Source organism: Mus caroli, chromosome 4 (assembly GCF_900094665.2).
Source record: "Mus caroli chromosome 4, CAROLI_EIJ_v1.1, whole genome shotgun sequence".
Classification (NCBI taxonomy): domain Eukaryota; kingdom Metazoa; phylum Chordata; class Mammalia; order Rodentia; family Muridae; genus Mus; species Mus caroli.
In genome coordinates, this window is record NC_034573.1 from 35,068,829 (window position 1) to 35,095,550 (window position 26,722).

Sequence of the window (26,722 nt, forward strand, 5' to 3'; positions counted from 1 at the left end):
GCCCTGGCTGTCCTGGAACTCACTCTGTAGACCAGGCTGGCCTCGAACTCAGAAATCCGCCTGCCTCTGCCTCCCGAGTGCTGGGATTAAAGGCATGTGCCACCAACACCAGGCTAACAACATACTCTTAACATTACGATTAGGCAGAAGAAGAAGACCACGTTGACGACTAGTCACAACCCACTGTGTAGATTTGACATAATGGCCTGCTCTTCCTGAAAATCACAGCATTGCCCAACATTGGCTTGAATTACAATTGCGCTTCTGACAGGTTGATGGGGCACTATTAAGGCTGTGCCTGTACTATGCTACAGGTCAGATGTTCTTTTCCCTTTCTCAGTTTAAAGAGTGGAAGAACACATTGCATTGGCGTGTCCCAGTCTTGACTTGGATGTAAAAATCGTCTTGAAGAGTGGAGAACTTAGGCAGATACATTGTCACCCCCCTCCTCCAGGCCTTCACTGGCCCTCTAAACCGAATCTGTTCGTTTTCTCCTCCTCACCCTGACTTATTTCCACACCCTTGGACATTTGAAGCAGAGCTGAGTGAGGACTAGCTGTGACTCGGAGTTTTAGCCTCTGGGACTGCGCTCTAGGTTACCACCGGTGAGCCCCAAAGCATGTGCTGAGTCTCTGTTCAAGAAATCCCAGCTTCCTTGGCCTATAGTCTTTGTTCTTTAACATCTAGCTCACTCACTTCCAAAAGTGGTTCTCGACCTTCCTATGCTGCAGCCCTTTAATACAGTTCCTCAGGTTGTGGTGACCCCAACCATAAAATTGTTTTGTTGTTGCCTCCTAACTGTACTTTTGCTGCTGTTATGAATCATAATGTAAATATCTGTATTTTCCAGTGGTCTTATGCGACCCCTGTGAAAGGGTTGTTCTATACTCCTGAAGGCCTCACAACCCACAGGCTGTGTGTGATCCATTGCCCTAAGTAAGGTCTTTAGACTGATCCAGGATGAAAATTTCCCCCTTATTTTCAGGCTTCCTAGTGCCAACTGGTTGGATTACTCTCGCATTGCTGTGTTTTGTTGCGTCTCTGGTACCCCTTACTTGTACTATAATAACTTGGCTAGAGGACATCTCACTAATGGAGGAACTACTACTTAAAATACTGAAATGTGTCTCACTTAGGCCATGGGATAGCTTCCTGATTCATGTGTCCCTTTCCTCAAATCTCTTTTTAAAAAGATTTATTTATTATATATGTAAGTACTTATAGCTGTCTTCAGACACACCAGAAGAGGATGTCAGATCTCATTATGGATGTTTCTCAGCCACAATGTGGTTGTGGGATTTGAACAGAGGACCTTCGGAAGAGCAGTCAGTGCTCTTAACCATTGAGCCATCTCTCTAGTTCCCTCTTCAAGTCTCATTACAGATATTTCTTTTTAAAAAAAATATTTTTTTACACTGTGCATTGTTATATCTGTGTGAGGGTATTGAATCCCCTGGAACTGGAGTTAAAGCCATTTGTGAGCTGCCAAATGAGTGCTGGAAATTGACCATGGCTCCTCTGGAAGGGCAGCCAGTGAGTTCAGCTATCTCTCCAGCCCTCTTTAAGGGTTTCCTGAGGGTTTTGGCTTAGGTCTAGTAAAAGCACAACTATGTATGGCTATTCAATATGAAAGTCCTTTATCAGGCTAATGGGCAGCTTTACTGACCTTTTTCTAGCCCCCTTCTCCATCCTTGCTTCAAGCAGGAGAAAACTGTACAGCATCTCTTGGCACCATTTTACCCATTCCCACTTTTAAGTCTATCTCATCTTCCCAGAATACCTCTAATCCTCTTGCCATTTGTGAGGCCCTTCACCCCACCCTCAGAGCACTACCTGTGTGAAAGTGTTTGCGACAAAGCCTGGATTGAATGCGATGTTTCTCTATGGCCTTTATGAACTCACCAGTTCTTCACTGTGTTTCTATGGTGCTGCTGCCTTGCCTCTGTCAGGGTGCAGTGTGAATATAAGCACCAAGTCACCAGTGCTACATGCCATTCTACCGTATCCTAAGGCAGAATTCAGAGTTGCCTTGGAGTGAGCACCTGTGGCCTTGGGCAAGCTACCCAGTTTTCTCATCAGCAGAGTGAAGGTTAAATGAGCTAATGAAGCTGGAGAGATAGATGCTCAGCTGTTAAGAGCACTGTCTGCCCTTCCAGAGGACTCAATTTTGGTTCTTAGCATCTACACCAAGTGACTCACACTTCCTGTAACTCCAGTTCCAGGGGATCTGAGACCTTCTCTTGCCTCAGGACACCTCCACACACACATGCTCACACCACAGAGCATGTACATATTTAAAACAGAGTAAAGAAGTTAACACATGCAAAGTGCTTAGAAGAGTGTGTAGCCCATATTAAGTAACAGGTCTTACTATTAAACTTGAAATCCACAGGTTTTGCAGTATATTCATTGGAGTCTGTGTTCAGATAGTCCATAGCTCTAGAGCAATAAGACACCATTGTAACCACTATAGGAGTGCTATTAACTTGCTTTACTTAGGAGCCCTAGCAATTCTGATGTAGGGATTATGTTCTCCATTACATATAAGAAAAAAAGGGGGGCTGGTGAGATGGCTCAGCAGTTAAGAGCACTGACTGCTCTTCTGAAGGTCCTGAGTTTAAATTCCAGTAACCACATGGTGGCTCACAACCATCCATAATGATATCTGATGCCCTCTTCTGGTGTGTCTGAAGACAGCTACAGTGTACTTATGTATAAAAATAAATCTTTGGACAAGAGCGAGCAGGGCTGACTGGAGTGAGCAGAGGTCCTAAATTCAATTCCCAATAACCAAATGAAGGCTCACAACCATCTGTATAGCTACAGTATACTCATACATAAAATGAATCTTAAAAATAAAGAAAAAAGGGGCTAAGTAACTCATTATAGCATGATAAAGCAGGACATGATAGCACACACTGTAATCACATCACTCAGAAGACTAGGGCAAGAGTATTGCCTTTTTGAAGCCAGCCTGAGTTATATAGTGAATTTGATGGCAGCCTGGGCTACATAATGAGGTCTTTTCTCAAAAGACAGATAATTTAAAAACAATAAATAGTAGACAAGGACTTAAATTCATGTTTTACAGACTGTTGATTGCTACTATAACTCTGACAGGGAGTTTCTTCCCTCCCTCCCTCCCTCCCTCCCTCCCTCCCTCCCTCCTCTTTCTCACTTTTGAGACAAGGCCTCACTATGTAGCCCTGACTGACCAAAACTTACTATGTAGACCAGCGTCAAATTTACAGAGATTTGCTTGCTGGGATTAAAGGTCTGCACCGCCATGCCTCTGCCCTGGCAGCTGATTTCCTTGGGTTTCAGGAGCTGAGCTGGCTGTACTCAGAATCACCGTGGCAGGGAAATGAGTGGGCTGAAATTAAAGTAAGGTTAAAATTTAAAACACAGGAATTTTATAACATATTGTAGGAGTTAGATAGGAAAAGCCCAAACGATATTTCCAGGGGGAAGAGAGAGTCTGCATACTCACTGTGTTAATATTGTCTATGTGGAATCTTTTATGTGCCAGAACACTCTTTTGAAATAAACATTGTTGTCCTTTGTTACAGACATGGTAACTTAACTCTAAGGCCAAGGGTGGTCAGGTGGTAGCCTCAAGTTCATTCAGACTTTAAACCCATTTTAGCTAATTTCAAAGCCTGTTGGCTACTATTATGCAATGCTGCTATAGTGTTTTGAAAGACCACATGAAACTTCTTGTCCCTAAGTTGTGGTTGTCCTGCCTAGACCTCCCCGTTGTGGAGTTAGAGCGTGAGCCAGCATGCTCTGCTCTCTTCCTGGGATTTGGTTTGGGTTATAGGCGCTCCTGTAGCTCAAGCTCTCCTTGATTTGAGTCCTAAGTGACGGCACTACAGTACATGTTACCACTCCTGACTTTGGCTCTCTTAAGATTCTTGGGTAAATGCTAGGTCATCAATGGCTATCAGTGTCCACTAGACATGAATACTAATCGTCCTTCACAGGGACTGATAGCCTGAGGCAATCTCATCAAATCTGTTTTATTCACTGCTTTTAGGAAAATATTTTTTAGTCTTGCCTTTTAGAATCTTATTGGCTCCACAAGTGACATTCATTTCTTACCAGGTGTCTATTTTCTGTTTCCTAGGCACTTTTAAATTCAATACAGATGCTGCTGAGTTCATTCCTCAGGAGAGAAAAACTTCTGGTCTAAATTGTGGGACCCAAAGAAGACTAGATTCTAGTAGGATTGGCAGAAGAAATTATAGTTCCTCGCCTCCCTGTCACCTTCCTAGACACATCCCTTATGAAGACATCTCTGCTGTTCATCAGCACAGTTATGCCTCTGGAAGCAAACCTAAGAGTCCCCAGGGTTTTTTCCAGTCATCTAATAAATCACTCAAGAACCATGGCCTTCAGAATCAGCCATGGCAGAAATCACGGAATGAAAAGCACCAAAACAGAAACAAGAAAGCACAAGGGCTCACTGAGCAAACGTCAGATACATCTAGTTTAGAAAGTGTAGCCAGATCAGAGAGTGGAACAAACCCTAGAGAACACAGCCCTTCCGAGAGTGAGAAGGAGGTGGTTATCGCAGATCCCAGGGGAGCGAAACCCAAAAAAGCAGCACAGCTTACATACAACTATGGCAGAGGACCAAAGGCCAAAGGGAGACTCAGAAGCGAGTGGGGTAATAGAATGAGCCCAAAGTCTGAGGACGAAAATACCAGACCTGTGGCGATTTCCCACACTGACTCCTCAGATGCCTCCTGTAGAAAACCTGTAGTGGATCCATGTGTGTGCAGGCGGAATGAGCAGAGAAGATATCCCCAGAAAAGGCCTCCCTGGGAAGTGGAAGGGGCCAGACCACGGCCAGGCAGGAACCCACCAAAACAGGAGAGTCAGCGGCATATGAATGCAGGGCCCAAAAACAACATGTCCCCCATTCCAAAGGATAATCTTAGAGAAAGACCAGCGAAGTCAGCCTGTGACACTGGGAATTTGGCAGTTGTCAGCAAGTCTTCGAGAAGGGTTGACCAAGAGAAAACTGCTGTAAGGAGACAGGATCCCCAAGTGCTATCTCCTTTTCCCAGAGGCAAACAGAACCACCTGCTGAAGAATGTGGAAACACATACAGGTAAGTGTGCCTGGAGGGCGAAGGCGGCAACTGGGACTCATTTTTAAGCAATACAGTTGCATAATTGAGAAATTAGAAAATAAAAAAGATAACAGAGTGAGATCTCTACCTGTTTGGATTCCACAGTGACCCATTGCTGTTCTCAATCAGTAATCTCTCTCTTTTTTTTTTCTCTTGGTTGTTAGGGACAGGCTTACAAGCTTTCTGACACTGAGCTATATCCCCATTTTTTTTTTTTTTTTTTTTTGAGACATAGTCTTTATATGGTAACCCGGGCTGACCTTGGTTCTATAACTTAGGCAAGGCTTGAACTTGTGATCCTCCTGCCTCAGCATCCTGAGTAGCTTGTACTACAAACCTGTACCACCAGGCCCAGGATTTTTTTTAGTTTCCTTCAATAAGTTCTTGTGTAGTGCTTTAGATGTAGATAAATTTGGTTATATTCTTTTCTTGAGTTGTAGCAGAAGCAGGACCTGGTAACAAACATATCAGTGCCTCTGCTGGTTACAGCCTATGGTAACATAACATCTTTTTTGCTCCATTGCTGTGGTCTTGTTTTATGTCTTTATTATTTTTTCAGTTCTTTTGCTCCATCATCAGTGAACAGCTTTTCCAAGACATATCTTGTTCTCTGCTTCTCATCACCCGTGGTCTCCAGCTTCTGCTCTCGTCACAGTTCCCATCCTCTGTTGCCTTACTCTGCCATGTTCTTACCCAGTCCTTCCTGTTTTCTCTCCAAGCTGCTGGATGCAGTTCCCTCTATAGAGTGCCTACCCTGTGAACTTTTTGCTGCTGTTTGGATTGTTGGGTTTTGTGGGGTTTTTTTTTTTGGGGGGGGGGTGCTTTTTGGCATTTTGCTTGTTTGCTTTGGTTTTTTGGTGTGTTTTATTTGGTGTTTTGTTGTTGTTGTTGTTTTTTGGGTTTGTTTTTGTTTTTCAAGACAGGGTTTCTCTGTGTACCCCTGGCTGCTCCAGAACTTGCCCTGTAGAGCAGGTTGGCCTCTAATTCAGAGATCCGCTGGCCTCTGTCTTCCAAGTGCAGACTAACCCCTCCTCAGGTTAAAGGTATATATCACCTCTGTGTTTATTTTCAGTATTTTATGTGTATGAATGTGTACTACGAGTGTGCCTGGTGCCCATGGAGGCCAGAAGAAGGAGTCAGACCCTAAAACTGAAGTTGCAACTGACCGTAAGCCACCAGTGCTAGGAATCAAACCCACACCCTCTAGAAGAAGCAGACAGTGAATGCTCTTAAGCATTGAGTATCTCTCCAGTACCTTGTTTTTTGTTTTTGAGACAAGACTCTCACTATGTAGCCCTTGCTAGCCTAGAACTTGCTATGCAGACCAGGCTGTCCTTGAACTCACAGTAATCTGCCTGCCTCCTGAGCGCTGAGATTAAAGGCATTCATCCCCAGTACCAGCTAAAGATTTATTTTTGTGTGGATATACACTTGAGTGTAAGTGTTTGTGTGTTTTCCTCTGAAGACAGAAGAGGGGCCTCAGATCCCCTGGAACTGAAGTTATAGGTGGTCATGAGCTACCACAGGGCTGCTGAGAATTGAACTTAGGTCCTCAGCAAGATTAGTACACCACTAAGCCATCTCTTTAACAGAACTCCTTTCAGACAGGTTCTCACCATGCATTCCTGGTTGGTGTGGAAGTGCCTGTTTAGACTAAGTTGGCCCAGAACTCTCAGAGCTCTGGCCTCCCACGTGCTAGGATTTAAGGCTTGTACTCCAGTTCTACCAGAATTTATTAATTTTTCAAAAGCTAACTTAGTTACATATCCAGGGAGCCTTTTCTTATCTTATAGTATTTATCTCTTCCAGTCCTTAACAAGTATGTTTTTGTTAACATCACTAATGTTTCCAAATTTATCACTTGAAACCATAGTTTACATACATGACAGTGCCACCAGTCTTAGACTAGTTAAAAAGAAAATGTTTTCCTTTTTTTGAGTCTCTCTATGTAGCCCTGACCTCTGGGTTTATGAACTGAAATTATGCACCACCAACACACCCAGCTTTTGTTGTTGTTTAGGTTTGGGGTTGTTTTGTTTTGTTTTGTTTTTTGAGATATGGGTCCGTTTTGTAGCTCTAGCTAGTCTGGAACTTGTTATCTAGACCAGGCTGACCTTGAACTAACAAAAATCTTCCTTTCTCTGCCTCTGGATGCTGGTTAGAGGCATGGGACACTATCCTTGGCCTAGTAACATATCTTTTTTTCCCCCCTTTGGTGCTCTTGCCACACAACTCTTGAAACATAGTTGTTGTCAGCTCTGATTGTTACGCAGAGCTTAGGTTGGACTGAAAACTTTCCTGTAAGGACATTCTGTCCTTTGATTCAGATTTTATCTTCTGTAGAAGCACATGTTCTCCCTTCACAGTTAACATCCTGACCCCTTCTTTGTAAGAAGCCTTTTATACTATTTGAAGACATTCCCCATTTTGTCCGGAGTGTTTATCGAGGCAGCAGCACACCTTCAGTCCTAGCACAGGGAAAGAAGCCTGAGCTTGAGGATAAGCTGTAGTACTTCTCCAGACCTTCAATGTGTGTTGGGGTGGGGACTTCAGGGCATAAGTTCTTCCTCATGAATTTTACCTTATTGGTCTCTTTTTGGTTAATGTGAGACTCTGGCCTAAACCATGAAGCTGCCACCTGCCCATGGCCTGTTTTTTCACTGACCTGCCCCTGCTCCCATAATGATTCTCTGTGTAGCCCAGGCTGGCCTAGAACCCAGAATTCCACTGCCTTTGCCTCCACAGAGCTGGGATTAAAAGTGTGTGCCACCATGCCTAACTTTCACTGAGCTCTAATCTTAAAAGAGACTCAACATGTATGTAAAGTGAGGTTTTGTTTTGAGACAGGGCCTGGCAATGTAGCCCAGGTTAGCTACTAATTTTTGATCCTCCTACCTCAGCCTCTTGAATGCTGAGATTATAGGTTAAATAGCTGACCACATGCTTGGGTTTTATCAAGTTCTTCAAGAACATCTGCCCTCACTGTCAGTGCTGTAACCTACTAAAGCCCCTTTCTTTCGTAAGGATAAGGAAGTTAGTTTAGATTCACCCCCCCCCCACCCACAGATAAAACAGCTCTTACCTTCTCACCTCCTGTTTCTTTGTAGGTCCAGTCGCCCACCCCACCCCCATGCTGGGAATTGAACCCTGGGCCCCATGAATATGGCCCTCATGACAGAATTTTCCCACCCATGCCCTCTGTTTTTACTTCGCTGGTATTAGGGGGTTGACCCTAGGGCACCCGCATGCTACCATTGTGTGTAGTGTGTGTCTGTATGCACATGCTCAGAGATCAGAGGAGGATGTAAAATTGGTCCCTCTCTGCTGTCCTCCTTGTTTGTTTAGAAAGGGATATTTTATTAAGAAAAGGAAAGCACTCTTGAGAACAGACCAGAGAGGGGGAAAGGGGCTTTTAAAACAGTCTCACGTAGCCCTGACTGGCCTTGACTTGACCACACAGTTATGAAGGAGGATGGCCTTAAACTATTGGTCCTCTTGCCCCCACGTTACAGTGATAGATACAGGAGTGCATTCTGCACCTGATTCCATGCTAGGGCTCTAATCCAGAGCCTCATCAAGGTGGGCAAGCACTTTCCCTACTGAGCTACATTGCTAGCCCCTTCCATTTTATTTATTTATTTAGATAGATAAGGTTTTACTTACTGTTAGAGGGCTGGTTGGCCTGGAACTCTGTGTAGACCAGGGTGGCCTCAAAACTCTGCCACCCAAGTGTTAGGATTAAAGGCGAATACCACCACTCCTTGCTCTGTATATTTTATATACATATTTTTTGTTTATCTGTTTGCTGTTACATTTTAAAGTAAAATTCTGATAATCAAGTTATTTTGGCCATATACCTACTGAGTTTCCATCTATCCAAAAGAAAACCCTTCAGTTAGTTTTCTTACATGATCACAGTACTACTGCCACACAGTTAGCAATGCTTTAATCACCTTATCTAGCACAAAGTAAGTAATCAGACCCCTTGACTCTCCATCCCCCATCCCCACCTCCCCCAGATATACTCTTGAAACATCAAAAGTTTTGTTTTGCATCTTTTTGTTTGTTTGCTTTTCAATACAGGGTTTTTCTGTGTAGCCCTGCCTGTCCTTTCCTGAAACTCACTCTGTAGACCAGGCTGACCTCAGAGATCTCCTTGCCCTCGCCTCCCAAGTGCTGGGATTAAAGGCATGCACTACCATTGCCCAGCTAGTTTTCTGTCACTTTATAAGTGTAGTTGATGTGGTGGGCCCGCCCATTATGGACAATGCTAGCCTGGGGAGGTAGTCCAGGGGAAGTATGAGAAAGATATCTGAGGCTAAAGAGATGGCTCCTCAGTTAAGAGCCCTGGTGGCTCTTCTAGAGGACTCAGGTTCTATTTCCCAGCAACCATATGGCAGCTCAGAATTATCTATAAGTTTAGTTCCAGGGGATCTAACACCCTCACACAGAAATAAATGCAGGCAAAAAAGTACCAATGCACATGAAATAAAAATAAATTAATCGAAAGAAATAAAGGTAATTGAAGGAAATAGCAAGATAGGAAAGCAGTGGTCCATCATGGCTTCAGTTATTGCTTCTAGATTCCTGCCTCGGGTGCCTGCCCTGACTTCCACCCTGACTTAGTCACAGTGGACTAAGCTATAGGCTAAAATAACCCATTTCCTCCCCAGGTTGCTTTTGGTGATGGTGTTTTATCACAGCAATAAAAAGCAAACTAGGACAGTTTGTTTCTAAGCTCAAGGACAGTTTTATTGAAATTTAAAAGAAAAACCCCAGGAGAGCAAGCTGTAAACCTTAGCAGCTGCCTGTAGAGAAGAGCGGATGTAAGGAGCACAGCCATTTGATCAAAGTCAAGGCAGTGTGGAGGTTAGCCATGTGTCAGCAGCAGCCACGGAGCAGGGAGAAAGCAGAGCCCAGCGTGTTAGGGAAAGCAGGCTTACTACAGACATTTATGGTTTTGAAAGAACTATATAGTGGATGGACTCACAGCTCACTGGTGCTTCGGGGATAAGGATCTGAGGCTTTGGGGGTTGGAGACTGAAATAAAAGATTTATTGGTGTATCTGAAAAGTTTGCAGTCGGATAGCACTTCAGTTAGATCTGTGTTCTCCCAGTTATTTCAGTGGGCGTGTCCTTTGACTGGCACTCCGTTCAATTAGAATCATAATGTAGAAACAGTCGTGGCTGAAAAATGTTGCAGAAGCCATAGTGGGCAAAGGCCTGTGTGAACTGAAAAAGAGCCAGTGGTCAGATTACTTGCTCCTCGTGTGGGCAGAGTCTTGGCAATGATACCTGATAGTTTACCAGCATAGTGCAGCTCTAGAATACCACAGCTACCATGTTTTGCACATTAGACATGCTTTGATAAAACTAAAGAGAAAGTTACTATTGCCAGTGAGATAGTTTTATTTCTCTAGGACCTCTTTGGAGTCAGTTGTTCTGTCTTAGTATTGTGGGTGCCCACTATGTCCAAGGAATCACGCTAATAAAAATCTCTCCACCCAAAGAAACTGTACCCTGTGTATACAGTTAGATAATGAGTAATATAATGTATAATGCATGGGTTTTCAGATAAGGTTTTTTTCCTTTCCTTTTTATAAGACAGGGTCTGACTATGTGGCCTAGGTGAGCCTAGGAGTCTTAATCCTCCTGCCTTAGCATCCTGCGATTTCAGGAATGCATCATGATGCCTGACCCTACCAGACAACTATAAATTGTTGAGGAAAAAATATAGTATGGAAGAAGAATAGGTTAATTCCGGAAGTGAGTTGTAGTTTTTGTAAGTGTGGCTGAGTAATGCTTCATGAGGAAGTCACATTTTGAGTAAATACTTGTTGAGTAAGGAGCTGAGCTATGGACGTATCTCTGGCAAGTCTTCTCAGAGGAGTGTGCAGCACACAGTCCCAGGCAGGAATCTACCTGACTGAGAAATAGAAAGGGCTTGAGTAACCATATAGGGTATGAAGAGCCATATGAGGAGCTGCTGTGAGGATTTGAGCTTTTATAGTCATGAGATAAGGACTTTAGACAAGAGGCTACAGAGGTGACTCCACATTTAAAAGCACTGGCTGCTTTCTTAAAGAACCCAGGTTCAGTTCTAGCACCCACGTGGCAGCTCACAATGGTCTGTAACTCCGGTTACAGGGTATCTGACATTTTCTTCTAGCCTCTAAAGGCAAAATACTCATACACTCTTTGTTTTTTGTTTTGCTTGTTTAATTGTAACTGACAAAAAGTGTACATCTACACCTACTCATCCCTGTCCCCAAGTGGGAATTGAACTTAGGACCTCATGGTGCCACATAAGCACTCTACTGCTAAGTTGTATTCCAGCCTCCCTTTCTATTTTAAGACAGTATCTCACTAAGTTGCCTAGGCTGGCCTCCCTATTACTCTGTGTCAAGCAGGTCACAAACTTGTGATACTTCTGTGAGAGTGCCAAGTAGCTAGGATTTCGGGCATACAGCCATCAGGCCAAGCTTAATTTGCAGTTTGCTGTTCTTAACTGCTGTAGTTAAAAGTAGGAAGACTACTAGCAAAGAGAGCACTGTAATAATCCAGGTAAACAGAAAGTTTAGACCAGAGTGAGAACAGCAGAAATTAAGATTCTAAACATATTCTGCAAGTTGCTGACATGATGTGGAATGTGTGAGAGAAAGCTTTTATAAAGGATTTACCAGTAACTTGTAAGGTTCCACAGTTTGTAGCCAGCCATCAACACAAATATATGATGTGTATCTTAGAAGCCCAACTAAACGAACTGCAACTGGATTATAAAACAGTTGTCATAAGACAGGCGTAGTGGTGCATATCTGCAGTTGGAGCCTTCTGGAGGTTGATGTAGGAGGACTGAGATTAACCTGATCAGTATAGCAAGACTGTCTCAACAAAAAAAAGTTGGCTTATTGATAAACTATAAGTAGTGAATATGAGAAAATCTAGCTGGGTGTGGTAACACTCGAGAAATGGAGACAGGAAAAGGTGATTATATGAAATGACAATCTGCAGGGTAAAATCAAAACAGTGGATGCTTGTAGAAAGTCTATTCAGTGCTTACTATTTATTTTATTTGGGCTATTTTGAAGCAAACTTTTATTATAGCCAGTCTGGTCTTAAAATTGTGATCTTAAGTGAGAGTCCTGAACCCTGGGAGTACAGGCCTGAGCTACGGCTCTAAGTAATCCGGGTGGGCTGAGGAGAATGTTTCCTTCCTCCGATGTGAGACTCCCTTCTGAGTACCTCTCCTCAGGCTTCTGTCAGCCACCTCTGCCCTTTCTTATCTCAAAAGTCTGAAGAGCCACTTATTCAAATCAGGGGTCCCTGAAGTCTGTTAGAATAACCTCTCAAATGGCTTATTTCCTCATTGGCTGAAGTGAGGGGTAGTTTCTTTGTTTCAGTTTGTTTTTTTTTTTTTTTTTACAGGTTCCCTGATTGAGCAGCTAACTACAGAAAAATACGAGTGTATGGTATGCTGTGAGTTGGTTCAGGTCACAGCCCCGGTGTGGAGCTGTCAGAGCTGTTTTCATGTCTTTCATCTGAACTGCATCAAGAAATGGGCACGCTCTCCAGCATCGCATGCAGGTCAGTTATTCCTGTCTCTTGGGTGGACACAGTGGCGCACACCTTTAATCCCAGCACTTTGAAGGCAGAAGCAGGCAGATCTTTGAGTTTGGGGACAGCCTGGTCTATATATAGAGTGAGTTGCAGGAGAGCCAGAGCTACACAGAGAAACCCTGTCTCAAAAAAAAAAAAAAGAAAATGTCTTACACATTCTTATGTTTTGTGACTGGACTTGTAGATCTTAAATAAATCAGCCAAAAATATGAAGGGCATAATAATGAAATCAATAATTTTTCTTGAAAATAGTGGGTTTCATTGAAATGGCAACTATAAAATACATTTGTTGGACTGATGAAGTGACTGCTGAAGGGGAAAGGGTACTTTCTGCAAAGCTTCGGTTTCAGGCCCACATGGTAGGAGGAGAGCGCCAGCTCCTGAGTTGTCCTCTGTGTGTTCCCAAGGGTGTCATGGTTCTTAAGAGTATACAGAGGCAGGCAGATTTCTGAGTTCGAGGCCAGCCTGGTCTACAAAGTGAGTTCCAGGACAGCCAGGGCTATACAGAGAAACCCTGTCTCGAAAAACCAAAAAAGAAAAAAAAAAAAAAAGAGTATACTCCGAAGAAAATATGGCCCAAAAGTGATCTGAAAAAGCATTTACTTTTAGGCATTGTGGTGCACATGGATAATCACAGCACTTGGGAGGGGAGTTTGAGGCTAGCCCTGTCTACATAAAAGGTTTCATGACAGCCAGAGCTACATAGTAAGACCTTGACAAACAAACACCCAGATATGTATATAGTTTGTTAGACATTTATTAAATTGTTTATTTTGTTTTCTAGCTATTTTTGCATTTCACAAATCTCTGTAGTATACTAGGCCCTTCTTAACGGATGCTAGTGTTTATGGATAATGCAGATGTTGCTGATCCTGTGCCCCTGTGCTAGGGCTTTCCTGTAACAGTATGCCCCTTCTCAAGTCAGTCTGCAGATACTGATATCAGAGGTGGCTGGACAACATGGATACCTACTTGATTTACCGTGTTAGTAAGTCTGGGTAACCAGAATACAGTACTTGACGGTGTATTCAGCATTGTGATTTTTTTTTTTTTTTTTTAAGAGAACTTTAAAGCTGGGCGTGGTGGCGCACGCCTTTAATCCCAGCACTTGGGAGGCAGAGGCAGGCGGATTTCTGAGTTCGAGGCCAGCCTGGGCTACAGAGTGAGTTCCTGGACAGCCACGACTACACAGAGAAACCCTGTCTCAAAAACCAAAAAAAAAAAAAAAATAAGAAAAAAAAAAAAAGAGAGAGAACTTTATTCAGAAATAAAGCAACAGGACAGAATTAATACATTTGCAGGGGTGCAGCTCGGGGTGAGAATTAAATGGGACCATGGATCTCTTTCTTAAATGTCTGATAATAGTATATTTATGGTGTGAATTCCTATAAGTTTACTTTTTTTCTCTTTTTTGAGACAGGTGTCACTAAGCCAGGCTGGCCTCAAACTCACAGAGACCCTGCCTCTGTCTTCTGAGTGCTGGAATTAAGGGTGTGTGCCACTGTACCTGGCCAGAGTTTCATTCTTTTTTAAACTGTGCTGCTTTTTCATGAGGGTGCGAAGATTAAGCCTAGAGCCTTGTGTAGACAAAGCCATTCCCTACCAATGAGCTATATCCCTAATCCAGCTTACACTGTGGGACGAAATTGTATTTAATATATTCATTCCTATTCATTCTCTCTCCTCCCCCCTCCCCGTCTCCCCCTCCAGATGGCCAGAGTGGTTGGAGGTGCCCTGCTTGTCAGAATGTTTCTGCACATGTTCCTAATACCTATACTTGTTTCTGTGGTAAGTTTGTGTGTGTGCTCTGTAGTGCTCACCTCAGTGGTCTGCAGGGCTGGTGTGAGAAGTCACTGATGAGACCTGAAAGTCATAAGAGGATATGCTGTTGTCCTCATGTAGTGTGTGACTGAGTGGGTCGTAGGCCTTAGTGCTGTCACAGCTTTGACATTCTAGATTTAAGGAACATGAGTAAAAATGGTGTTTAATAAGAAATCGGCCGTGTGTCTTTATAATGGAGAGATTTTCTCTAAATCGGTAACACAAACTATCCCTGTATCTTCCCTCTCTGCAGAGTAGTTTTTCCTGGTTTTGTTTTGAGACAGGGTCTCGCTGTGTTAGCCCTGACTGGCCTAGAACTTACTATGAACCAAGCTGGACTTGAGCTCACCTACATCTCATGCTGCCCTGTCAGCCACTTTTCCTGTTTTTTAATCACATCAGCTTTCTTAGGTCCAGATGAATTCCTACTGCTAGGTATATGTCTTCTTTTTTCTCCTTTTAGTGATTAATTTCCTAATTAATTTTGTTTCTTGATGGTTTGTTTCTCCCTTTTGAACCATTAGGGTTTTGCATCTGCCTTTGTTGTCTCACTGAAACTGTAGTCAGAGGTCATCAGTCATCATGGCCACATGGACTTCTATAGTAATTAGTCTTTTGGCAGCATGACACTTGACACTTCTGACCATTACTTTAGTAAAAGAATTAGCTTGTTCTGTTTCTCTTTGCATACTGTCTGTCTTTATTGTCCTAACCATTTTGCTTATAGTCCTCCCCACCCCCAAATTGGCTAGCTATTACTCAGTCACTTTATTCCTTCACTAGCAAGCATGTTCTCCATCTCCATCCTTTTTGAGGTTCTAGGGTCAAACCTAGGACCTCACACAGGCAAGGCGAGCACTCTGCCACTGAGCTGTATCCCCTGCTCCCCTCTTCATTACATCTTCATTTAACTGTCTCACCTCAAATGCTGGGTTTTCCCAAAGGAAGCCCCTTTTGTTAGTCCCTTCTCACTTTAGCTTCTCTTTGTGTGGAATCTGCTGGTTGTATATGTTTTATTACCAAAATCTGAGTTTTGGATATTAAATCGATATTAAGTAAAAGGAATGAATATTCTTGATTGAGTATAATACTGGGAAGATAATGTAGATTAGATATAAGAATTCACTGGGAAGTTGGGCAGACAGAAGATAGCAAACCTTAATTATCTTAAAAGATATATATTTATTTTGGCTTTTTTGAGATAGCATTTCTCTCTGTAGCCCAAGTCTAGAGAGATGTCCTTGAAGATTTGTGCAGTGACATTGACCATGAAAGTGCAGCCCTTTTATGCCTCCTGGGAAGCTTCAGAACCAGGCTCATCGTCTGTGGGTTTCTGTCTGTTCATCCCACAGCCTCTTCCTGGTCCAATCCCTTTCTTTACCCAGAGCTCCCCACAGTGCTGGAGCAGATCCCAGGGCATGGAACATGTTAAGAAAAGCCTTACCACTGAGCCATACCCTGGCACTCTTCCTTTCTTTCCTTCTGATCATTACCATAGATACTTGTCAGTTTAAGATTTGTTAATGGCTTATTTAGTAAGTATCTTTAAAAATAGATTGTGTTCAGTAGTCAAAAATGTCACTTTTATCTTTTTCAGGGTGTCTTGGCATTAAGTTTAACCTTGCTCGGTAGATTGTATGATAAATAGCATTACAGCCAGCTCTTTGTTTAAGAATGTACGATAATATAGGTGTTATACTGCTAAAAACCATACTTATGTTTCACATTGTCTAGCTATCTCATAAACGTTGAGAATTATTGGTTAAAATGTATAGCATTGACTCTCCCATTTGATCTGTTGTAGGCAAAGTAAAGAATCCTGAATGGAGCAGAAATGAAATTCCACATAGTTGTGGTGAGGTTTGTAGAAAGAAACAGCCTGGCCAGGACTGTCCACATTCCTGTAACCTGTAAGTTGGAAAAATAGACTTCTGGGGAGTCCCTGTGGAAGTGCTTTGCTAATGGCTTTAAGTGTACATACTGTTGTCGCTTAACAAGAAGGGGGAAAGAGTGATACCAACCATTTGTTGAGCACTGAATCTCTAGCAGACAGTCTACTAAGTACTTCAATCCTTCCCACAGCCTATTGATGGATGTGTAGGTATGATCGTTTCCACTTCACAGATGAGGCTCAGAAAGGCCAGGGCTCGTGCGCAGTGTTACAGTGCTAGGATGTGATGGAGATGGGTGTCAAAGCCAGTGATCCTTCTGTTGTTTTGTACTCCTGGCTCTAAGAAGAAACCTTATAGGCATTGTAGGACATCCAGGGAAGACTGTGCACCAGCATATATACATGCTAGTACTTTCAGGGTGTGAGGAATATTTGTATCTCTTTCTCACAAATTCAGTTGCCTACCTAATTAGACTTTATTCCATTTGCCTTCAATTCCCAAAGGTTTACGTTTACCATCATTTAGAATGCCCCTCCCCAGGATACAAATCACAGACAGACAGTTGTAAGCTGGGACTTGAACATAGGTCTTGTGGAAGAGCAGTGAGTGCCCTTAATCACCAGACTCGTCTCTCTAGCCTGTAGCGTCTCCTTTTTTGGGTTTTGTTTGTTTTTGTTTTTGTTGTTGTTTAAAGACATGAAAGTAAGGGAAGGGGACCAGGTAGACTGGGGAGGGAGGATAAGAGAAGGCAGTGTGTGTGTGTTTGCGGACAGGGGCTACGAACATCATCAAAAACACATGATACATGTGTGTGGAACATTATCATGTGGAAGCCAGAGGAGCATTTCGTGCAGTCAGCACTATGCTTCCGCCTTTCCATGGGTTTTGGGACTGAAAGCCAATAGTTCACCAGCTCAGAGCGAACACCCTGCTGAGCCCTGTCTTACTTTGTTCTGTCTCTGAGACAGGGTTCACGCTATAGCCCTGGCTGCCTTTAGCCACTGTGTTGTCCTCAGACCTCGGCTTCCTTAGTGCTGGGATTGTGAGTGTGAGCTGCTGTGTCCAGCAGAAACCACTCCTGCAATTTGTAAAATCCCAAAATAGGATTAAGTGAGGTGACTTGTGGGTAAGGTGCTTGCTGCCAAGACTGAGGCCTGGGATCTACATGGTGAAGGAAGAGAACTGACTCTCAGACTGGACCAAGTGTGTGTGTGCACACGCACACACACACAAAATAAATGTAATTCTTTTCTTCCAAAAATATTAAGTGAATTTCTTAACCAGTCCGTAATTGATGTAATTGACAGTAGTTTTGCATGAAGACAATATTTATCTGAAATAACTAAAATTCCATTTAGTAATTTCTTTTTTGTTCTAGCTTCTCTCCAACATTCTGCTCAGGTGTCTGATTACCTCACAGAGCACAAGCTCAGGTCTTCCCACAGCCTCTTGCCCCTGTGCTGGGATTACGGACTACTCCTCTGCCCCCTGTCTTAGCAGCATGCTGGCCCTCTTTGCACTGTAACTGTTTGAACCCAGTGCCGGGTTATTAATTACTTCACTAGCTGCTGGGGACAGTTCTGTACTTCTCGTGGTCTTGGTAGACGTGAGCACTGTTGGCTCCCTCCTTTCCTTCTTCCCTCCCTCCTTTTTCTCTTCTCTCCCTCCCTCCCTCCCTCCCTCCCGAGAATCCTATCCAGGGTCTCCCACATGTCAGTAAGTGCTCTTCTACTAAGGTATACACACATACTATTATAGTTGGGCCAAGGCCATATATTTTCAAGTGTCACCTCTACTAATATTCAGGCAGCTTGGTTATACATCCAGGACCACCTGCTGGGTAGCACCACCCACAGTAGATTAGGCCCTTTCCCAGCAATTATCAGTTAAGACAGTGACCCAGACATGCTTACAGGACAGTCTGATGACAGCAATCCTCTTCCCTGTTGTGTCAAGTTGACAACAAAGATTGGCTCTCCCATTGCTGTGTTCACAGTAGACCACAGCTCAGGCAGCGCTGTTCTAGTTTTAATACACAGAAATGACTTACCTCATTGAAGCTTGCTTTTTTTTTTTTTCTTTTCCTCAGTCTCTGCCATCCTGGACCCTGCCCACCCTGCCCTGCTTTTACAACTAAAACATGTGAATGTGGACGGACCAGGTAAAATTAGAATTGGACTGAAGAAGTCAGTTTTCACATGTATGATTTACTTGTGAGTGCCTAACATAAAAGATCAGTCGTGAGTGGTAGGTATAATCCCTGGGACCTTGGTTCCAGGACCTCTGGGAGTGAAAGGGTAAGCCAGCAGAATCAGGATACTTATTAGAACAAGCTAGAATCAGAGTCCTGTCTCGTGCCCTGTTAAGTATTACAGCTGTATGCAGTATGAACGTGCTTGATCCCAGGAAAATACTGTTGTGCTTCTGGTCTGAGTGTAACAGATCTGGGCGCACACTGATTCCTTTCTTTCCTGGTTGGTAGAGGAGGACAGGCAGCTCCAGGCAGCGTGACAGTGGAACCCAAACTTGAACCCATCCGTCCACGGTTCTCTCCTTCCTGCATGCTGCTCAGTGAACTAGGACAGATTTTCAGAATTAGCTTTTGTCTCACCACTAATTAGAAACAGCAAAGAGAGAAAGATAGAGTAGAAAATAGGAAGAAGGGAAGGGAGGCAGTGAGGAGAATATTGAAATAAAAACATGGTAGAAGAGGCCAGTGAGATTGCTCAGTGATTAAAAGTGCATGACTGTTGAAAAGGACCTGAGTTCCATTCCCAGGACCCATGTTGGGCAGCTCACAAGAGCTGGTCACTCCAGCTCTGGGGACATGACATCTCTGACCTCCATGGCCACCTGCACACCTGTTTACAAACATGTCTACACAAAATTAATTAAAAATTCGAAGGAAACACTTAGAAAAATTTGGGGAGAGCAAAGTCAAGAGAAACGTTTACTGGGTGTTGAGGGAAGGGCTTGGGCTTCACTGTTATTCAGTCTGTGTAGTGGGGACTTCAGAGTGATGTATTTGTGTCTATCTTTATAGGCACACGGTTCGCTGTGGTCAACCTGTCTCAGTCCACTGTTCTAATGCGTGTGAGAATATCTTGAACTGTGGTCAGCACCACTGTGCTGAGCTGTGCCATGGGGGTCAATGCCAGCCTTGTCGGATCATACTGAACCAGGGTAAGTGGTGTATGTGCACCTGTTAGCACTGCTTGCAGGCATTTCTGGAATTGTGTGCTATGTCAGTTATATTGCAACAGAACTGCTTCACAGAAGCCTGCACTAGAGGAAGAGTCCAAGGAACAGGGATCAAAAACAAGTCCATAGTGAGGCATGTATTTATACTTACCAGGATGTCGAAAATGAAAGACTAAAATCCACATGTTGGCAAGGGTGAAGCAGCTAGCATCTTCATACAATGTTGACAGGTGTTTAAACTGCTACAGTCACTTTGACAACTGTCAACCTCAGCATAGCTATAAGCAAACTTGTGAAGTTAAGCGTGTGTATGTCATGATCCAGCCAGACCCTGCCTCAGAATAGAAGAAAACAAAGCTCAGCAGAGCAAAGGCTGCTCGTAGACCAGGCCGCTCTCAGAAGCCCCTGGCTGCTGGAGTTTGTCACCAGTTCACTGGTTCCAAAGGACTGATTGTTCTGTCTGTATGAATTCATCCAACAAATACTTAACCTGGTAAGGTGTGCGTTTTAGCGTCACAGTGGGTAAAGATGCACATATTCTTTTTTGAAGACAGAATGTATATTTTTTAATGTGTATGGATGTTTTGCCTACATACGTGTGGGTGTGTCAGTGTGTGTACCAGACATGCCTTAGTGCCCAAGGAAGCCAAGGACACATCAGGTTCATGAAACTGGAGTTGCTAGCAGTTGTGAGCCACCACATGGGGGCTGAGGAATCGAACCTAGATCCTCTTGAGAGCAACCAATACTCTCTCTCTCTCTCTCTCTCTCTCTCTCGCTCTCTCCAGCACTGGAATGTTTATTTTTAAAATGTAAAAAAATATGTTCCAGTCACTTGAGGTTTTCCTCTTGCCATGTGCCAGAAGTTGTTTTTGGCTCTGTTTACTATTTTATGGATATGATTTTTTTAAACTGTTCTCACTATATAGCCCTCCTTGTCTTGCCTAGAATTTGCTATTAAACCAGTCTCTTCTTGAACTCAATTACATTTATTCTGATGTTGATTTTCTGGGCCAGTAGCTAACCTAAGTTATCCTAAAAAAGAAGTTAGCATTTAATTAGTTCCACAGTGTTTCAGTTTAGTTTTAACTCTTTCTCTTTTTTTTCTTTTTTTTTTCTTTTTTGTTTTTGTTTTTGAGACAGGGTTTCTCTGTGTAGTCTTGGCTGTCTTGGAACTCACTCTGTAGACCAGGCTGGCCTCAAACTCAGAAATCCGCCTGTCTCTGCCTCCCAAGTGCTGGGATCAAAGGTGTGCTCTACCACCCCCAGCTAGTTTTTACTCTTGTTCACCATTTATCATATGGGCAAGGTATAGACTAATTTATGATAAATATCCTTTGTGGAAAAAATGTAAAGTGATACCAGAAAAATTATGTAATTTAATAAAAATTATAAGTTTTTTTCAACAGCAGGGACCTTTTGGGGAGCATTTCATGTGATCCATTTTACTTGAGTTGAAGGGATCTAGGTGTCAACCTCTGCATCTCAGCCTAGCTTGCCGGCACCCTGTGACTGAATCAGGCCCTTCTCACTCCTGAGGTCATTGTTTACAGGGTATCAATCTGCAGCAGCACTAAGGCACTGGCAGAGGGGGTAGAGCTTGCTTTATTCCCACCTAAAGCTCTTAGATGGGTGGGAGAGCTGCCGCATAAACAACATTCATGTCTGGTCTATACTAATGAACATTTATAGATTGTTGGGGACATTTTTAAAGCATGGATTGGTTATTGATTTGTCCTTTAAATTGTGCCCTCAAGTGTGCTACTGTGGCAGCACCTCCCGAGATGTGTTGTGTGGAACCGATGTGGGAAAGTCTGATGGATTTGGGGACTTCAGCTGTTTAAAGATATGTGGCAAGTAAGGGTTTCCTTTTTTTTGCTTTTAGATTAAAGTTTCTTTTAGAATAAAGCTTCATTTTATGTAACAGTTATGCAATTAATTGTCTGTTGTTTTTCTTAATAGGGACTTGAAGTGTGGGAGCCATACCTGTTCTCAGGTTTGCCACCCTCAGCCTTGTCAGCCTTGCCCACGGCTCCCCCATTTGGTGCGATACTGCCCTTGCGGCCAAACACCTCTCAGCCAGTTGCTGGAACATGGAAGTAATGCTCGGAAAACATGCATGGATCCTGTCCCTTCCTGTGGAAAAGTGTGTGGCAAACCCTTGGCCTGTGGTTCCTCAGGTAACTAGTTGACCTAAACTTATTTTTTAAATATGTAGGAGATGAAGAGATAGCTCAGTGATTAAGAGCACTGGCTGCTCTTTCAGAGGATCCAGGTTCAATTTTAAACACCAACATGGTGGCTCACAACCGTCTGTAATAAACATACATGAGGGCAAACCATTCATACGCATAAAATAAAAATGAAAAAGATTTTATTTTTTTAAAAATGTAAATGTTTAGGAATAATGATGTTTTTACCAAGTAATATTAAATGCCTAAGAGCAGAGGTTCTTATATATATAATGATCAAATTTGGATAGATACTTTTTTTTTCTTTTACTCAAACTACACTTGTGAAAATACAGATTCCCAGTCATGTCTCCAGTTTTATTGCCAGCACCATCAGTTCTCTTAGCAGCCTAGTCTAGTGCAAACACCATATAGACTTTTACTGATCTAGCATTCCAGGAGTGTTTAAATGTCATTTTTTATAATAGGAACATGCAAAAACAACCCTGGATGAGATATTTAAGAACTGAAATTTTAAGTGTTCAGCCACTTAAGCATTCAAAGAATGCCTTCTAGAGCTAAGCCCCTCCCCATAGCTGGGGATGGCGCCTCTGAGCATCATTCTGTCTGGGTAAATACTTTTCTAAACTTTTCCTTCGAGCAGGCTTTAACTAAGCAGACCTGGTAAAACCAGCAGCCTCTCCAGGGCTGGGATGACAGATTCGAGCTACCATACCCAGATCATATTACCTTTTAAAGACTTGTAACAGGAGATAATTTCTTTTGCATTGTTGATTGATCTTTCTTGTGGACCTGTTACCCTGACTAAAGTGATGATGTGGGGTCCACTGAGGTTTCTCAAGCTATCTGCTCTGAAGCTGTGTGTGTGTGTACAGTTAGGATTTTATTACAGGCTTTCTGAGGCTTTTTGTTGTTTGTTAAGGTAATTTGGCTCTTGTTACTTATTCTTGTTAATATTTTTAGTGCTGCTGCCTTCTGATCTCTAGTGATGCCTTGTTCCTTCCTCTTTTATGGCTTCTGGTTATTTGTATATAGAAAATTTCATTGAAATTAGTTGAAACATGCACAGGTTTAGCTTTGTAGTTACTTGCTGGGCTGAGGTAGCTCAGTTAGTAGATGCTTGCCTAGCATGAGTGAAGCTACTGGTTCCATCCTCAGCTCCTCACAGTCCAAGTGGAATGGCACACTCCACAAAGTAGAGGCAGAGAATTTTGCAGTTCATCGTTATCCTAACTACTTAGTATTTTTCAGGCCAGCCTGGACTACATGACACCATGTCTCCAAAAATGGAAAGTTTTTTTTTTTTCCAATTGATTTTAAAAACGTATTGATAATACTGAGATAGCTCAGTGTTTAAAAGTGCTACTGCCAAACCTGATAACTGTGTTCAGTCCTGGGGACCCACTGGGTTAAAAAGGAGAGAACTGACTCAGTCCTACAAGTTGTCCTCAGACATTGCATGCATACACACAAAATAAATGGTGGCACATGCCTTTATTCCCAACACAGGAAGCAGAGGCAGGCAGGGTTTCTGTGAGTTCAAGGCCAACTAGGTCTATTACATACACTGGCATGTGTGCATATCATACACAATAAGTATAAATTAATTGGCTTGGCTTGTGACAGGATCTCACTATGTAGCTCTTGACTGTCCTAAAGCTCACTCTCTAGACCAGCTCCCTTCATACTCAGAGATCTGCCTGCTTCTGCTTCCCTGGGTGCTGGGACTAAAGATGTGTGCCATTATACCTGGCTTGATAGATAGGATAAATGTATACTAATAAAATTAATATAAGCACGACACTGATGTGGACTGGCAGTATAACTCCTCAATAGAGCAGTTGCTTAGCATGCACAGTTCCCTGGGCTTGGCTTTCAATGCTGCAAACATGAAAACAACTATGGTTGTCCTTCCATGAGCCTCTGAAAGACGACTTGTCCTGGGCCTGGGATAGTGGTACATACATGTAATCCCAGCACGCAGGCCGAGAGGCAAGAAGATTATAACTTTGAGGCCATCCTGGACTACATAATAATACCTGTCTCAAGAAAGGGAAACAAAAAAAGTATTTGCCCTAAATCTAGTTATCAGGTGAATGCAGGCTGTTCGTGGCTGCATAGAGAGCAGCCCCAATTGATGGAATTAAGGATTGATTGTGCCTTCAGAATTGTCCCCAGATAACTTTCAGAGCCTAGAGCATTTCATCAAAGTCATCACAGTTAAATTTTAGGGAGATCTGAATGTAATGTAAAGACGTGGGACCTAAAGCAAAGGTCGGGAAGTCTGTGCAGTTGTCACTCCCCACTCTGTCCCTTTTTATTACAGATTTTATCCACACCTGTGAAAAGCTCTGCCATGAAGGAGACTGTGGGCCGTGCTCTCGCACATCAGTCATTTCCTGCAGATGCTCCTTCAGAACAAAGGTAAGGCTAAAACTGTTTAACATGGTGATTGTGAGAGAGGAGGAACCAAAATAATCCAGCTTTACTCCAGTGTATGACTCACTGAGTTCCCCCAGTGGAGTGTCTAGAGGGTCGCTCACCCCAAGTACAGATGTGAAGAAAGAAACAGCACTACTGTGATTTAGCCACATGGGAACTGGGCACAGCCTACAAAACTCCTCAATTGAGAGTTTAGACAACTACTAAGATGGCCAACATGACCACTTAATCCTCATCTGAGCTGAAGGCCAGTGGGCCCAGGACCACTCACAAGGGGATAATTTGGTAGACTGAATTCACTGAAAACTGTCACAGTTGTGATTGCAGGAAAGGACACAGATTAGAATTAATCCATAGAAAAAACATGTAGGAAAGATCCAAGAAAAGAGCAAATGTGATGCTCCATTTGTCCTTCCTCTATGACCTTCTTGGGGTCTGTGTGTGATAATATAGAGAGAATATTCCAGTCAGGAAGGCTCACAAAAGCCTGTGTGTTTAGAACGTGTATTGCCATCCTGGTATGATGGACTACCTACAAAGCCAATGTCAGTCTCTCCAGACTTGGGTAGCTACTGTGTGACCAAAGCCTCAAGCCTAAAACTGTCCAGTGTGGCCAGCCTGCTTCTATGTCATATGCTTAAGACATAGCTTGTTGACACAAGCCATAGACTAACAGTGTTACTCAACTAAGCAGTCCCTCTTGAGAGACAGGTACAGAGGCCAGGATTCAGATTCTTAATTTCAGCCCTAGATAGTGATTGGGCATCTGACTTGCTCTGGAGTTGGGCTTTAGTGCCCATTTCTGTTTCTAACCAGAAGAGGCATGACGTCTTCTATCTATGGCTGTCTTGGGATGGAGTCTTCTAAGTAATGATCTGTCGTATTGTTCTCCCAGGAAGTCATTTCAGTTCATGTCAGGACTTCCTCTAAAGAAGGATGAAGACAGACCTTAACAGTTGCTTCTTTTTGTTAAAGTAGTTAAGGTCTGGACTGGTGAGATGGCTCAGTGGGTAAGAGCACCCGACAGCTCTTAGCTCTTCCAAAGGTCCAGAGTTCAAATCCCAGCAACCACATGGTGGCTCACAACCATCCGTAATGATCTGACGCTGAAGACAGCGACAGTGTACTTACATATAATAAATAAATAAATCTTTAAAAAAAAAAAAAGTAGTTAAGGTCTGAACAACAACTGATTCCTAGATTATTTTGAGGATGTAATTAGTTTAATGGATAAGCTTCAAAATAAAAGAAAAAAGGAAACATAGTATAATGATTACTTTGATGGCCATTGTGTAAAGCTTATGGGGTATTTATACTAAAAGCCACAGTGTATATGGCTGGAGCATCACTTCTTTCTTTGTAAATGCCAGAGTAATGACTGAAGGAGTTGAGGTTGTAGCTTAATGACAAAACATGTGCTTATCGTATAAGGCTTGTTCAGTCTTCAGACCACCCCCCCCCCCAAAAAAAAAAAAAAAAAAAAAAACCCAGGGCTTTAGGATGTTACCAGTTAATGATCACCAATTTTGTAAGGCCCACAGGTGCTCTTAGGGACTTTTGAACAAAAGTTGCAAGTAGGGTGAGAAACAAGCTATACAGATAACTGCTGTGTGCTTGCATTTCTCTCCAGCAGTCCCATCTCTGCTTTCTTGCCTTCATTCACGCTGTCCTCACACTCACAACCCATGCAGTGAGTGTATTCTTCAAAAGCTTTGTAAATTGAAATTATGCAACTCTTTCTAATTGGTATGAGTTCTGTAAACTCTTTTGACAAGTTAAAAATTCTCTTCAGAATCAATTGATACCATTGCCCATCATTTAGCCACGTGGATTTTTCTTTGTTTTGTTTTTCAAGACAGGGTTTCTCTGTGTGGCCTGTTTGTCTTAGAACTCTCTGTAGACCAGGCTGGCCTTGTTGTACCACAGGCATACCTATCTCTACCTCCCAGGTGCTGGGACTAAAGACATGTGCCACCATGTCTGACTACATGGGTGTTTCACAAAATGCTACTTTTAGTGGGATGAAAGCAAATTTGAACAAGTGTTGTTTTCTTCCTTCCTTCCTTCTTTTCTTTTTTTCTTCTTATTGGTTTGTATTTTATTCTTTTGAGACAGGGTCTCAGTCTGTAACCCACACTGGACCTCACAGTACTGCCTAGGCTAGCCTTGAATTCAAAGCCTGCCTCAGCTCTGGAATGCTGAGATTGCTGGCATCATACCCAGCTAAAAACCTTCAGTTTCTTACACTGCCTCACATCTATTTGCAATTGGCAGTTTGTAAATTAGAGCCATTTTTACAAAGTAAAAATGAGCCTGGCGTCCAGGCAGCCAGGCTCCTGCTACTTCGTAACTGATTCGGTTCCCCATGTATCATCCTTACTACATGTTTTCCACATGATCTTGCCTAAGCAAATGGCATG

The 26,722-nt window shown here is 42.9% G+C and overlaps 1 protein-coding gene across 2 annotated transcripts in view; it reads left to right on the top strand.

Moving 5' to 3' along the window:
• Positions 1-26,722, top strand: part of Nfx1 (nuclear transcription factor, X-box binding 1) — a 55,007-nt gene that overhangs the window by 1,382 nt on the left and 26,903 nt on the right. For both annotated transcript variants that reach the window (XM_021159379.2, XM_021159380.2), the window contains exons 2-10: positions 4,127-5,116; positions 12,563-12,721; positions 14,465-14,542; positions 16,380-16,485; positions 18,557-18,628; positions 19,511-19,650; positions 21,426-21,525; positions 21,631-21,848; positions 24,187-24,284. In XM_021159379.2, the coding sequence (XP_021015038.1) occupies positions 4,127-5,116; positions 12,563-12,721; positions 14,465-14,542; positions 16,380-16,485; positions 18,557-18,628; positions 19,511-19,650; positions 21,426-21,525; positions 21,631-21,848; positions 24,187-24,284 (1,961 nt within the window). The remainder of the gene's footprint in view (positions 1-4,126; positions 5,117-12,562; positions 12,722-14,464; positions 14,543-16,379; positions 16,486-18,556; positions 18,629-19,510; positions 19,651-21,425; positions 21,526-21,630; positions 21,849-24,186; positions 24,285-26,722) is intronic.